This window comes from Leptopilina boulardi, unplaced genomic scaffold, assembly GCF_019393585.1.
Source record: "Leptopilina boulardi isolate dan_hultmark-lab unplaced genomic scaffold, ZJU_Lbou_2.1 LbouV2_38, whole genome shotgun sequence".
Lineage (NCBI taxonomy): Eukaryota > Metazoa > Arthropoda > Insecta > Hymenoptera > Figitidae > Leptopilina > Leptopilina boulardi.
Genome location: NW_026137951.1, coordinates 1,025,532 through 1,041,600, shown reverse-complemented (window position 1 = coordinate 1,041,600; position 16,069 = coordinate 1,025,532). Strand labels below are relative to the sequence as shown.

At 25.7% G+C, this 16,069-nt stretch overlaps 2 protein-coding genes across 10 annotated transcripts in view; one reads left to right on the top strand and one right to left on the bottom strand.

Moving 5' to 3' along the window:
* The window catches only part of LOC127288221 (myb-like protein D), a 79,373-nt gene extending 75,079 nt beyond the window's left edge, over nucleotides 1–4,294 (top strand). For both annotated transcript variants that reach the window (XM_051315556.1, XM_051315558.1), the window contains exons 5-7: nucleotides 142–360; nucleotides 643–2,048; nucleotides 2,117–4,294. In XM_051315556.1, the coding sequence (XP_051171513.1) occupies nucleotides 142–360; nucleotides 643–2,048; nucleotides 2,117–2,963 (2,472 nt within the window). In that variant the 3' untranslated portion in view covers nucleotides 2,964–4,294. The remainder of the gene's footprint in view (nucleotides 1–141; nucleotides 361–642; nucleotides 2,049–2,116) is intronic.
* Nucleotides 4,295–4,539: 245 nt separating this feature from the next.
* Nucleotides 4,540–15,583, bottom strand: LOC127288219 (sodium-independent sulfate anion transporter). 8 transcript variants are annotated; one of them, XM_051315550.1, is made up of 11 exons: nucleotides 15,236–15,583; nucleotides 13,490–13,668; nucleotides 12,619–13,160; nucleotides 10,443–10,663; nucleotides 9,872–10,067; nucleotides 9,111–9,331; nucleotides 8,457–9,021; nucleotides 7,965–8,191; nucleotides 7,614–7,787; nucleotides 7,378–7,540; nucleotides 4,540–7,271 (listed from the first exon to the last, which is right to left on the bottom strand). In XM_051315550.1, exons 4-11 carry the CDS (start codon nucleotides 10,650–10,652, stop codon nucleotides 7,120–7,122), a joined length of 1,908 nt encoding a protein of 635 aa, XP_051171507.1. In that variant the 5' UTR covers nucleotides 10,653–10,663; nucleotides 12,619–13,160; nucleotides 13,490–13,668; nucleotides 15,236–15,583; the 3' UTR covers nucleotides 4,540–7,119. The 8 variants fall into 8 exon arrangements, with proteins under 8 accessions (XP_051171507.1, XP_051171506.1, XP_051171510.1 ...); XM_051315549.1 differs by having other exon boundaries at nucleotides 15,240–15,583; XM_051315553.1 differs by lacking the exon at nucleotides 13,490–13,668.
* Nucleotides 15,584–16,069: the final 486 nt, after the last annotated feature.

The following is a 16,069-nucleotide window of genomic DNA, read 5'->3' as shown; positions in this document are numbered from 1 at the left end:
ACGTATATTAGAAACAAAGTTCTTTAAAATTGTTTTCGAAATTTTATTTTCTAATATGGAAAATAAATTCTATTTATTTGTTTTTTTTTAAATAAATAAATAAAAATATGATAAATTGAAAATAAATTTATTTTTCTTCAGCTGTTAACAAAAGTCTGTCAGTCTCCTGGAGGGCATGCAGCAGTTTCTGAAGCAGTTTCAACTCTAAGGCTGAGATATGCTGAAGGTGGAAGATTTAGGTTCCTCGCTGGAGCTTTATTGGCACCGAGAGCTGCGATGGCTTTAAGAGTCGCTGGAATTTCATTCTTGAATGCCTTTCTTAAATCTGCTCCACGAACACAAACCAGGCTATATATTCAGGTAGGTATATAATTTATGATACACACACCCTTTGAAAAGTTCTTAATCTTCTTAAATCAAAGTTTCAAATCAATCTCGTCGTGAATAAATTTTTTTTTTTTATTTTCTTAAATAAAAGAGAATGTCAAGTCGTTTGACGCCTTATATATAAGGCTCCCTCATCAATTTTTCTCAGAATTCATCATCTCAAAATACACACACACGCGAATCTGATGACTAAAATCTAAAATGCCCGGGGATTAATAATCGTCAATAATGAACTGTAATTTATTCGAATTCCAGACAGAAGCATGCGAAGCAGGTTTGGAGCCTCAAGTCCTACAAGAATGGCTTAAGGAAATTGATGGTCACGAGGAAGATGCGTTGGCTGATATTTTACACAAAGAAATTCAAAAATGGACCCAAAATTGCGTTGATGTTGAGGCATTACAAAGACGTGTTGCACGTTCCGAAGAAAATTGTCGAATATTAAGTAAAAAAGTAACAATACTTCAGAGTCAATTACAAAAATTACAACTTGAAAAAATGAATAATTATAATAATCAAGATCGTTCGAAAATTGTTGATAAAAATCCAAATAATCAAAAACTTTCTTCAAACGCCGAGGATGAGGGTATAAGTTCATCTGAACGTTCAAGTAGTCCCGAGGATCTTAAACATAGACAAACATCGGGAAAAATTCAAGACAACGATCAAGAAACAACAATAGACGATGTTATTGAAGAATTACGAATAATTGTCAAAGACGCCGAGGAAGAATTTGAGGATAGAAATCAAAATTCCGAAATTATTAACACCAAAGTTTCAATTAAAAATGAAATTAAAACCTACGATAATAAAAAATCAACTGTCGAAATAAAAGACAATTTATCAAAAACAAGACAAATAACAAGGACAAATATTGAAAATGTAGAAAATTTGAAAAAAAATCAAATCACCTATTTTGGTTCCGATCAAGAATCAATTAATAATAATAATAATAATTCAAGAAGAGCGAGTTCACAAGATTCGGGACATATTTCTAAATCATCAATGGAGCGAGGTGTGAAAATAGTTGTAAGAGGTCCCGATGTTGAGGAGGCAATAGTTCCCGCAATTTTACATCCACAACCACCAAGAAGAACGGCATCATGTCTATCAGTAATGTTGGCAGTGAGAAATTGCGATTTAGTCGATCACGAGGTATATAATTCACACGATGAAGAAATTGAAGAAGAAACACTCGGCGATGGTAGTGATTCACTGTTAAGTGCGTCTAGACTCAAGTACAATGATGGAAAAGAAAATCCAAATAACAATACTAATAATTTCCCGATAAATTCAAGAGTAAAGGTAACGGAGAATTTTGAAATATTACACGAATTTGGCAACAATGATAAAAAAGGGCCAAATTCCATTCCAAAAGCAACTTCCGATCAAGTGGCAATTGTTGCAAATCATTTAGAATCATTTAAACAATTCGAATCATCTAAAAATTCGTCACAAAATCATAGACAAAGAAGTGAAGTGGAGAAGAAAAAATTTCTAAGACGATCGACGAGTCACGATTTTTTAGAGTCGAATAATTCAAGTCCTCATTCAAGAAGATCAGGCAGTAGAATAGAAGGAAAAATTCGCAAATTCGAAAGTCTTAATTCATTTGACGAGCGACAGAGTCTACAGAATTTTAACAGATTCATGGATTCAAGGTATATATTAATTTTTTTTTTTTTTTCTATTTTGACGTGAAGTATAATTTTTTTTATTTATTTTTCAGTTCATCGAACAATCGACAATCGTATGGAAATTCGAATCTAAAAATGCGTCGATCGGAATCATTTCATCATGTTTCATATTCATCGCGTAAAGATCGATGTTCATCTCAAGGTGGAAGTGACAGTGGACTTTTCTACATCACCGATTATGATTTGGAACCTTATATACCAAAAAAATCAACAGAAATACCACCACAACCACCAAAATCACCAAATCTGACAAAATCACTTGACAGAATAGATGAGGGTCTTGATTCAATGGTTGATATTGTTATAACTGAACAAAAACAACATTGGAATATATTGGGTCAACGTTTCTTCAAGGACAAATCATCGTCAAAAAAAGAAAATCGTGGCAAATCGAATCGAGATTCTTTAAAGGAAAAAGAGAAACAAAAACAAAATCAAAGGGAATTAAAGAATGACGAGCATTATAACGGCTATGGTGGTAATAAACAATTACGAAACGATGAACTGTACGAGGATCAGAGGCAATGGCATTCACATCAACATCATGATGAGGTGAATGGATCGAGGAAGTTGAATCGTTTGGAATCACCCGCCGATGACAAGTTCACATTGCCATCTCAGTTGAACAGAACAGGTTCGAGGCATGATTCTTTCAGTTATGAGAAAACAGGCAGCAAGTTCAGTGGCAGGCCCAACGAGTCAGGCATTTTTGCCGGAAGGCCATATGACGCTTTTGGTCTCGGGAAAAACCGGTTCAATGCCGGGAAATACTCCGGGAATCATTTGCCCAAGGAGAGTGTCGGTGGGGTAAGAAATTCCACTTCCTCGCATGTCACCAAGCATGGAAAAGTCACTGACATCCTTTCGGGTTTATATTAAAAAAAAAAAAAAAAAAATCGATTCTTCAGGATATTTCTCGAAAATCGACCAAAATAGTATTATATCGAGCTAATATCAAGATTTTTTTTCATTTTTTTTTTTCGATATTTTTTCCTAAATCGTTTTCCCCTAAAATTCTAAGAATGTAAAATATTTGAATTTATAGCTTCCAATATGTTTTGTATTTTTTAAGTTCAAAATTTCTAATTTACTATTTGTTAATGTTTTTTTTTATTTTGATCATACGATAAAATTAAATAAAAATCTGTTTCGATGCAACTCAGATTTTTATTACAATAATTTTAACGTACGACCAAACTAAACAATATTTTGATGAAAATAATTTTTAGTAGATTTATTTCTTAATTATCAATTTTGTCAAAACAGTGAAATAATTCAATTGAATTTTTCGATTGAATGAAAAATGTTTTTTTATATTCATATCAATGAATATCGTTCAAGAAAATCGAGATTTTCCTGTCTTGATGGAAAAATTAACATAAACTGTGCAATATTTATATATGTTTAGAAATAAAATTATTCAAAATATACAACATAATAGATAAGAGCTACTTGATTTATTGTCGAAGTGCAAAGAAAAAAAAAAGAAAATTCAAAATTGTTAAATTCTTTTTTTCAAAGTTAATCTACCTCGTCAATATGTTAAATGTGTATAAACTTTAAAATCATCATATAAATACATAATTATTAGACATTAATTTATCAAAAGAAAATTAAGAAATAAAATTTAAGAATTTCATGACAATTTCGTAATAAAAGGGAACAAATTAAACTTTTGAAATACCATTTAGTATAATTACTACTGTTATAAAAAGTCTGTATACTTAATTGCTTTTTATAAATGACAATTAAGGATATTTTAAAAAATTTACTTCTAATGGAATACTTAGCGGTATAATAGAAAATTTTGTATTTAATTTTTTTTTACTGATTTATAATACCATGATAAAATATTTCGTGATTTTTAAGAATTCCATTAATATTAGAAATTCAATTTGTATAGTTTTAATGTGTATACTTGTACTTTTAGAGGTAAAGAACTTTTTTTTTTTGATAATTTGAATTAATAAGAATTTATATATATAGAGAACAGTTTTTGTGGCTCTTGGTAAAAGAGAGCTACTAATAACGGTTTGTTGCGATTAAAATGTCCACACCAGCAATAAATGTTTCTTGCTTATAATTTATTGCAATCACATTTTATAATATGGTAAAACGCCTGCGTTAATAGATTGTTTATTGCTCTGGTGATGAATTTGTACGCATGTAATATGTTGTATTAAATAAATAATTTTGTTTATTAAGATTCATCACATTTTTTTCTTTCAATAATTATATGTAATATTTTGTATTTAAAAAAAATCTACAAAATATTTCTTAGTTCCTGAAAAAGTTAATCAAAATTATTTAAACATTATTTCAACATTATTTTAAAATTATTTTAATTCATAATTTAATTATATAATTCTTAATTTCTATTATTAATTTAATTAAATAATTGAAATTTATTATCATTTTATTAATATAGGAAAATAACATAAATAAAAGAATAATGTGATCTGTACATTTTTATTCTCTTTTCATTTTGCTACTGCTTCATATAATTCTATAAATAATAGTAATAATAATTGGATAATAATATAATAATACAATAATAATAATATAATAATAATATTGTAATAATAATAATATTAATAATATCTAATAGTATCTAATAATTATCATATTAATAACAATATTAATTTTAATATCTCAAATTGGTTTACACAAACTATCAAAATACGAAAATTGCAGCATTATTTCATTTTTTTTTTATAAACTTTTGTTAACTTTCTTAAGTACGGCAGTGTCATTATTGCAGATATTTAGAATTTATAAAATTAATTCGATAAATTATAGTCATGTGCCGATCAGATCTAAAATTTACTTGTCTCAGTTCACACGTATGTCATACTTTCACATATTTGCTAAAACTAGATAAATCACTTTAAAATAATAATAATAAAAAACAAAACATTCGGATAATGTGTTTACAGGCATTCCAAATAGGACATTGAGACAATTTTATTTATATATGAGCAATTAAAAACACTAATAATATTAATTTTTATGAATACTTAAAAATATTAAAAACAAGTCTATACTTATATATTGTTATACAATATATATTAAAATTAATAAAAAGGTCATTTCGCTGCATTAAGAAAAATACTGTTGATTAATTGGGAGAACTGCCAAAATAACTTATATTTTAATTAACTTTGGTTATATAATTGTCTATTAAAATGACGACACTTAATGTTTAACTTTCATATGATACTGAAAAAGGTCTAAAGAAAAAAGAATTTGGTAAGTTCCAAGTGATGGACAAAGACGAATTTAATAGGGCTTAATTAATCGTGATTTGTCAAGGATTAGAGATTAAAATTAAAAATTGGATTAATTTTCTTCTTGAATTTTCTTGCAGGTTGTGAAAAACTTATGAAATTAATTTTACAATGTAATAATTCAAGAAATTGAAATTTCTAAGCCAACTAGTGTGGCGAAAATTGTTAGGGATGATGGAGACTTTTACTGAGTTAGTTAAGATTTATACATAATTTTTAAATGATAAAAGCAGCAATTAATTATTTTTTGTTTGTTTTTACACCATTCTATGTTTATGGACTGCGATTTTTAATAATTAAACGTCATGGAGCAAACTGATTCTTATAAGAGGCTTCCTGATCAGATTATCATCGTGATCAAAGAATATGAAATCACATTCAAAAGGCCAGGACATACTGCCGGGAAATTGGATAAGGAGACAATGAAGACAAGAAAAGGACTCTTTCAAGTTCATATGCAGAAATGGGTTTTATCAAGTTTATAGTTAACTTCAGATGAAAGAACACAGATTCATTTAGAATCTCGTGTCATAGAAGAGGTAATAAGGTTTTATGAACATAAAACTAAATGAAAAAGAAAACCCTAATTTAGAAAATGGTTTGAAAATTCCTAATTTTTGATCATATTTGTCTTTAAGAATGAAATTACCTCTCCAAATGCAATTCTATATTACAAGGTCTTGCTAGATAGAATACCTGTTGATTAATTCCGTACAATATTAATTCTTAATTAATAAGTTAATTTAATATTTTACTTAATTGACAACCAAAAATTAAATCAGCTACGCATTATTTGACCCTAATTATTTTCTTTAAGTATAATTTTCTTTTTATCAAAGAACGAAAAAAAGAAAATAGAATAAACAGATTTAATTACTGAGTTATGTAAAAAAAAAAAAGAAATATCTTATTTTTATACATAAAATGAACTTACTATCTAAATGATTTTAATGAAGACATCGATCATTTCAAGTTTTTTTTTAACAATTATCATAAACCCTCACTTGACAACAGATACACAAATTAAATTTGTCTTTTCACTGGTATTATTAACGTCAAAAACAAAACTTTTCAATCTTTCAAAAGTCAAATTATTTTATCAAATATATGATCGTTTCAATGAGATGAGAAATTTTTTTTTTAGAGAAAATTTTTCCAAAAAAAATGTCCAAATATTGGTCAATTATTTTTTTTTCACAGCCTTTCACTAATAAATTTTTTTCACAAATAATTATGTAAAAAAAAATTTTTTTACAATTCTAAAAAAAATGAATACTTTGTCAAATCTATGTGCATGAGACATTTTTTTGTTGTTGTCATGTAAAGCTGCTTAAATATCAATAATATATATATAATAATTATAATTTTAATATCCTTTATATAGAAATTCATTAAACTCTAATAAGAAATGTACGTCTTTATAATACGAAAAAAAAATTTTTTTTAAAGAAATATCCGTCTTTCTATCCTCTCTCCTTTGCAGACGTAAAAGAAGATTTTTCTTTTTTTTTTGTACGCATTGAAATACTATATAATATTTATAACGATTTGAATGCTTCATATGCGTATCAACTTTCTACATGCAATATTGTTATCTAAATAGACTGTAAATAAAGCATAACACGTCTGGAGTTAATTTGACTATTGTGATAAAAACAATATATCATAAAAAAAAAAGAAAAAAAAAGTGATTCAGAAAATCTAAAACCATTTGTACACAAAATCAGAAAGATTTAAATAATAAAATTTCAACTTCCCGTTGCATGTAACAGCGTTGTCTTCACTTCTCTCAATTCATGGCCGGATACATAAGAACTTCGATGAGTTAATTCAGGATTATTTGCTACAAATGGCTCATATTTATCGCGATTCAATTCCAAAAGCTCTTGTGAATTTTTGTCTGAAACAAATTTTGTTTTATTAAACAATCCTAGATCTTGAAGAAACGATTATTCTAAAAATTATTATAAAATTAAAATTAAATTGAGAAATTTTTTCTAAATTACCTCGACTTGTATTTAATAAGTACGATAATTCATCTTCAGTTGAGACATGTTGAAATTCTTCTCCACAAGCTCCTCTCAATACAGCAACGACATCACTGCGAGGATTATAAAAATAAAGTCCCTGCTTTCGACTATTAAATTCACTAATCAATGCAGCAATTCCCTGAAAAAAAAGAAACAGAACATTAAATCTTAGAATTTTTTCTTATATATACATATTCGTAAAGGATACTTACTTTTGCGGCAGTAAAATCCGCACCTAAGACATAGCGACAATCAACAACAACTGGTATTTGACTAGATCCTTGTTTCACTCCAGCGTGACCAACCGATTGTTTTATAAAGTCAATAGCCGGAAAATAAAGACTATTACCTGGTGTTACTAAAAGGTATTCAGAACCCGATTCAGTCTAGAAAACAACATAAAAAATTTATTTAGTTACAAATTGAATCACTTACATACATTTTATCATCTTTTTTTTATTGTAAAAATTAGAATACTAATAGAATATTTCCTTCTATTTTATTATTTAATAATTATAGAAAATAAATCAAAAATTATCGTAAAAAAAAAATTGAATACTCACAATACATTTTTCAACGTGTATCTTTGGTCTAGCAGAAGGATATAACAAAAACATAATATTAATAGCGACTCCAATCAATATTCCATATTCCACGCCAATAATTAAACAAAATAGAAAAGTAGCAAAAGTGGGAATAAGATCCTTCTTACTTGATCTCCACATTAATTTCACAACTTCATATTCAATCATGTAAATTACAGCGCAAATAATAACGGCAGCTAATGACGCTGAAAACAATTTTATTTACGTAAATATCAATTTTTATATAATTAATAAACTTATTGAATGTTCAGTTAAAATTAATATACAAATTCTAAAAAAAAAATATATAAAATAAAATTAACTCATAAATTACGGGTAAAATATTAAAAAAAAGAATTTTAAAACAATCATAAAAACTATTAAAAAATTCGAGTTGTGTCGTCAAACTCTAACCACTGACAAAAAAAAATAGTATATAATTTAAAATAATTATGTATATTATTAAAATACCTTTGGGAATGAAATAGAAATACGGAGTGAGCAGAGTCAATGCTAAAAGTATCAAGACTCCAGTGTACAGTCCGCCCATTGGTGTTTTTACTCCACTAGCATGATTAACCGCTGATCTACTAAATGATCCAGTGACTGGCATTGAACTGGCACAAGATCCAAGTACATTACAAATACCAAGTGTCAATAATTCTTGTGTAGCATCAACATTATTTCCACTTGCAAATGCTTTTGCAATTGCAACATTACCCAAAACACCAATAATTGGTACAAGAAATATTGCTGGTCCAAGTTCTGAACACATTTCCACAAAATTTAATGTACGATTATTTACTTGTGTGGAAAATGGTGGAAAACTAAAATGTGGAAGACCCGAGCGGACTGTACCAGTGAGAATGAAAGGTGAACCATTCGTTGAGGATTCCATTTTAAATGCAATTACCGAACAAATGACAACGACAATTGCATTTCTGGCAGTTGAAATCAACCATATAATTTTCATCATTATCAATTGACGTTTTGTTGGTTTCTCACTTCCGGCACAAAGACTTATATCTTTCATTTTCTGTAATATTTTTTAAAAAACTGATTATTATATAAATGACATATTTTTCTCTATTTTAATAGAAAATAATTTTTTAAAAAGAATATTACTCTAAATAATAGAAGAATAATGATGCATGAGAAACTCATTATTGTATCCCAAACGCTTGTGTTGCCAATATTTTGAAAAACAGCTTTCAATGTATCCATAAATCCCGAGGAAGAAATTTTCAAACCCAAAAGACCTTTTAATTGTGAGACTACAATTATCACTGATGTTGCTGAAGTAAATCCCACAGTGACGGGAACTGAGATAAAATCCACCAGAACACCTAGTGAAAAATTTTATTTAATTATTACAAGTAAAAATAGCTTTTCAGTTTGAACTATAATAAATAAAATATGATTAATATTTAGATAAAAATACAGCGAATAACTCAAAACAGTTTTTTTATGTGAAAAAAAATTCAAAGTTCTTGGCACTCTTTTAAATATAAACAAAGAAAAAAAAATCAAGTAATACTCATTATATGAACGAACCATGTTTATTTATTTATTTTTATTTTTTTTTTTTATTTCAAGGCAAAAGAAACTAAACTGAACAAACAAGTCATAAAAAAAAAACTTTTATATTCAAATAAATTTATAGGGATTTTTATTGAAGTTTTGAGTAAATTTTTTTTAAAACGATTTACTAACAAAGTATTACTTTTTTAAAAAATATAAATAGAATATAATTATTGCATAATTATGTTCAACTTTATCTTTAAGGTTGATAAAAATTTACATGGAAATATACATAATTTTATTTTGTAAATAAATAAATAAAAATTTAAATTTTTATTTAAAATTGTATAAAACATATTGTATACCTAATCGTAGAAATCCCATAAGTAATTGCATGCATCCTGTCAAAAATGCGAGAAGAATTGCAAAATCAACACTACGACCTTGAACATATTCATGAGTCATCAATGACATTAAAGCTGTTGGACCAATTGTTATATCTTTACAGGATCCAAAAAATACATAGACTATTGCGCCTATAAATGCCGAATAGAGACCATACTGAAATTTAAAATTTTATTATTTTTTATTCATTTCAAAAAAATACGAATTTATTTGTAAAAAAAAAAGAATTTCTTATCACTTCTAATTTTACACTTCAAAAAATTAGGAAATTTCAAGAACATGAAAAATTATATTAAATTCATTCAGAATAAATATGAATAACTATAATTATAAATAATTTATAAATAGTAAATAAATGAAAATTGAAACTTTTAAACTGATAACAAAGTTTAAGGAAAAATAGTAAAATTAAAATTAATTAGTAATTACAATTACCTAAGAGTTGAATTTAGTTAAAAATTAAAATAATAGTGGAAATTTTTTTTTTCAAATTAAATTTATTGTTCCAAAAAATAATAATAAAAAATTCACCTGTGGCTCTAATCCAGCAAGGGTTGCATAAGCAAGTCCCTGGGGCATTACAGTAAGCCCAACAGTCACTCCTGCAATCGCATCATTGAATAATTTTTCCGAATCATACTTTGGCAACCAAGACACAATTGGTATTCTCTTCTTCACAAATTTACTGATCCAATTGCCATCCCTTCGTGTCCTCCAACGATTTGGTTTTCCAATCGACATTTCTGAATAATCTGAAGATAACAAAAAAAAAGCAAAATTGAATCACTTTCGAAAAAAATAATTTTACTATTTATATGCGTAAAAGGAAAATTCTTTCAACTATTACATTACGTAGATAATTATGAAATTATTATTTAATCGTTTTGCGACTGAAAGTAGTTTTCATTTTCACTGAAATAAAATACTATTTACTGTATATTAATTAATAAATGTGTTTTCTTTCTTTGAAACTTGAAATATTTAATAAATATTATTTACCGGTATAATAATTCAAATGAAATCTAATAGATTATGTCTTTAATTTTTTTTTTTTTTAAATTTTTGCATAAAATGAGCAAATAAATTATTAAACTACCAATGAAAGATATATTTCTCATTCAATATCGTTATAAGCCAGCTGAATATGATTGGCGATTAATTATAATTTTATAGACCTTTGCTTCATTTACATTTAGTCGTAAAATCTCAAAACCTCAAAGGAAAGTTGTTAAGTAAATAATGTTTAACAGCCCATTCATCTAAAATAAATATTAAGTCAGAAATTAAAATTAAAATAACACAATTTATGAATCTAGTAATATTAAAGTAATTTATGAATTTTGTAAAATGTTTAAAAGTAAATAATTAAAAAAAAAAATAGTAGAAACAATACACTTTTAATTAACAAAGAATTAAAGAGTTACAAAAATAGATAAAATAAATAATAAATATATAGTAAATAAAATAATAAATAATAAATCTATAAACAAAGTCATTAAAAAAAATACAAAATAATAATGACGGTAAAAACATAAATATAGTAACTGTTAATAACTTCGTGTTTACCTCGTAAACTTTAATCGAGAGATAAGTTTATATTTTAAAATTATTTTTTAACATATGAAAATTGTTTACTAGCACTTTTTAAATCGAAAATTTACAATTTTAAAAGAAATTCAAAAAATTACAGCAACAAGAATTAAAACTTTTTTTTTTTAACCATTTCGGACCCATTCCATTGATCTCAGAATATAAATATTACCAAAAAGAAAATGTTAATTTACCACTAAAATTGGTTCAAATCTAAAATAATGAATTCAGTAAGTTTCAAATTTCGAATTATGGTTTTGAGTAATAATTAATATCAATAAAACACATTTTAATAAAGTGCTTTATGATATCAAAGATGTACACATGTGATAAGAAAAGTATCATGTACTAATTGTCCACTTAACCCGGCACAAGTAAAAGAATATTGGAATCAATTAGATACTCAATTCTCTTTATGTCTGAACTAAACTTTTACTTCAAAAAAAAAAAAAATTTACATAAACAAAAAATTAGAACTTTTTTTCATGAAAAAAAAAGTCATTTGCATCTTTTATAATAATTATTATTAAATCATTGCTGAAATAAACCGGCTTATTTTAATTTTTCAATAATTATTAAAATATATTTACAACAACTTTTATAAAGATTTAAAAAATGCAATTTGGTATTTTTTCTACTAATCAAAATTGGTCTCAAATAAAATAAAAATAATTGTTTCTATTATCTTTTTAACTTAAGTGGGACAATTATTGACTATTTGTGTATAACGTCAACACTTTCGATTTACGGGAGGGGGAGGAAAAAAAAAGCAAAACCAAAACATATATCAACAATGCGGTTAATGAAACTCAACAGGCTAATAATCTCATTCGCGCATCTTTTATTTTTTTGATGACAAGCAAAAAATGTTTATTTTAAAGTTTCTCGAACTCAAGAATTTTAATGAATATAAAAATTGTCAATTTTTTAAATTAAGTTAATATAAATTTTTTATGAAATAATCAATTCTTTTTTTTTAAAGAAATTTAAATTTAAACTAAATTCATTAATTAATGTATCTATCTATTTTTATATGTCAATATTAATTAAGTAGTTTGATTGAAATTGAATATTAATGAATTGATTAATTAGAAATAATTTTATAAATACACCATACTTTGAGAACAAGCGACGAGATGAAAAAAGTTGTCGCCGAACGTCTTGGGAATGCAACAAGAAGAAATCGAGTTTTGTAGAAGGTCAATGATTCGATCTGAGTCACTGGCACGAATATTTTTTTTTTTTTGGGGGAATATAGAATTTTTGCACTTGATAATATAAAATGTAAATTTAATTATTTACTCAATCAATTAGCAGGGAAAAAATATATTAACGAAACTATCACTTTTCCCTGATGTTGGCTCCTAACAAGTCACGCTTACGACTGAAAGCGATTATGGTTATACATGTTCTTTATATACTTCAATGAGTATATGTATATTATCGTCACTGTTATGGAAAAGTCAGTGTAGCCTTCATTTTTTTTTTATCTGCCTTGTCCAGGTAAAAAAACTCAATTCTCGAAACGTCAACATCAGTATGTGTGTAGTCTAATTTGCTTCTTCAAAAGAGACGCGAGTACTCGGTTCCGGAGACAAATGCTTTAGCTCACGCAAAAACTCGTTTCTTCAAATAAACCACGTGACAACAAGTTTTGCCCTAGAATTACAATTAAACAAATTATATATTAATATAATGTGTATCAAAAAAGAATTTAAGAACAATTTCATAGAAGTTATATGTATATATATATATATATATACAATCGAAGAAAAATTTTTTCGAAAGAATGAAATAATTTTTTTTATAAAACACGAGTGCAACTTTTTTTTTAAACAAAAATTATATTATATATTTTGTTTACAAATTCTGTCATGACTTCACTTCATTAATTTATTTTCTAACTATTACAGTGTTTTATTGATGAGTTGACCTACTCCTAACCAATAGAGAATGAACGATCACTGAATAAAAAATAATCCATTTACTTTTCATTAGCCTCCTTACTCCTAAAGCATCTTCGTGATCCTTTTCATTAAAGGTTTACTCTTAAAATCATGTCATTAGAATTTTCCAATTTTTGCACAAAAAGAAATCGCTCGATAAATAAAATGTATTGACTACAATATTATTATCACTCATGTGACCGCGCTTCAAACAGGAATATCTGAAATTTGATAGCAACATATTTATACATTGATTTGTTTTATTGAAAAATTCATTAATTATAATACTAGAGATTCATTTAAATTGCGTTTAGTTTAAAAAAAAACAACAGATTATCCCTATCAGAATAAAAAATTAAAGCAAATCATAAATTAAATAAATAACAAATAGAAAATTAAAAAAATAAAAATTAAATTACAAAAAATGAAACGCAGTTCTTTTAGAAATTAAACACAATAATATTTTTAAATTCAAACTTGTAAAACTAGTATTTTCATTGTTAATTAAAAATCAAGAAGATAAGAACAATTTTAATTATTCATATATTGCAAAAGTTTCTTATACAATTGGACATTTGAAAAAAAGAAGTTTGAAGCATTAGAAAATAAAATTCACAAATGCAAATCGCTACATACTACACTGATAATAGGAAAGTAGATAAGGACTGATTTTTTTTTTTTTTTTTTTACTGTTCCTGATTTACTCATGGCCAAAAACAATGACAAATTATTATTTTTTTCAAATATACCGGCAAAATAACCTTCTAAGGTTTTACGATCAATCATTGTATAATCAGGAACAAACGATTTTCACCTTTCTAGGCCATATCAACGTGATTATTATAAACTTCATAAATAAACGTTTTTGCTTTTCTTTTATGAGTCACATCGAAATTAATCAACCGCAGATTATATTTCAAATATATTGACTATAATTATAATTTCATCAATGTTAATTATATTTTTAGATTCAATTTGCAAATGAATCTTTCATTTATGTACATATATATATGCAAACATATATTTCATTTAACATAATTAACAAAATGGAACTTAAATACATTAATGAATCAAAAAAATCTCACAGATGTAACAAATTTATTAAAATAAGTGGTTCTAGTTAAAAAAAAAAATTTAATATTCTTTAATAATATAATCTACAAATGAAAAAAGTTCATATTTATATTGTAATTTACTAAATATTGATTTGAATAATTAATTTTCTTTTTCATGGAAATACAACTTATCTCTGAATAATTAACAGTTGCAAAAGCAGTTTTAAAAAAAGAATATTTTCATCACAAAAGAAAATTTCTTTTATGTGAACATTTGGTATACTTTTATCAAAAAATAAAATTCTAATAAAAAAAAAACTGAATAATAAATTTATTTGATTAATGACATCAGTGAAAAAAATATTTAAGAAAATGTATACTTTTAGTATTATTTTAAAATAAAAAGAAAACTAAATTTGCTTTTAAAAATATTGTTTCTAATGGAGTACGAGTTAAAAATCAGGACATTAATGTTAGAAAATCAATAGTTTCTTTAATTAAATAAAATGAAAACTTTACTGTTCATTCAAATAAATAAATAAATATTCATAAATAGAAATTCTAAATTCAAAATACACTTCTTATATATAAACAATTAATACATTAAAATCATATATTTTTGTTACTTGTAAAGTATTTCGCAAAAAAATTCACAATAGCTGTAAACAAAGATTGTCTATTTCTTGTTGACCTAAAAAATAAAAAGTATTACACAAACTAATAAGGTCGGTACCTACAATGTTATGAAGGGTTGTTTTATTATTCTGCGAGATCAAATCCTCCTTGTAAACAAACAGCAGATGTAAATGCAATTGTAATTCATGATAACCGGTAAAATTAACACTTTTATTTTAGAAAAATTGTTTTCCACTTTCTCAAAGAATGCGAAACATACGGTGAAACTGTATAATAATGCCTTTATACTATTTAATATATAAACAGCATCTCAAACACAATCATAAATACAATTGATACTTATTGGAAAAAAAATTTTATATTTAATACTTTTTAAAACTGAAGTGTGAAAATATTTTTTGTGCTTTATTGCAGATAGTGAGGTTATGCAAAGACGAAAAAATCTACAGTTTTCACCACTGTAGTTAGCGCTGCAATCGCAATAACCTACTTTGCTGATTGTAGGTAATAAATGGAATCTGCATTACCATTAATCGTGAAACAGTCGGTAAGATCGCAAGGTAATATAAATAATTGAATTTTCTTTATAATAATAAATAATTACAAAATAATTAATTATTATTATATTGATAAATGATAATTAGTGCAATTTATAAACGTAATCATGCACAATAATTTTGACAGCATATTTAATTGATTTAGATTCATATATCTAAAGATTTTGAGGTTAGGTTTCCCTTTGTTGACAATTTTGACAACTGACATTTGACGTTTATATTGTTCAAAATAAAATGTTTAAAAGAAATTTCTGTTTTCTGTATTTATATTAATAAATTTAAATCAATAAAAAAAATTGAATAAATTAAATAAGAGTTTGTAATTTGAACAATCATTTGTTGATAAACAAGAAATTGCTTCATTTCATTTTTAA

Coding starts and splice junctions, on each gene's coding strand:
- LOC127288219 (XM_051315548.1), bottom strand. CDS start 11,029: ATGAGAAATATATCTTTCATTG. Junction 8,192..8,456: donor TTTCTATTTCATTCCCAAAG/GTATTTTAATAA, acceptor AATTGTTTTCAG/CGTCATTAGCTGCCGTTATT. Junction 7,272..7,377: donor CTTATTAAATACAAGTCGAG/GTAATTTAGAAA, acceptor AATTTGTTTCAG/ACAAAAATTCACAAGAGCTT.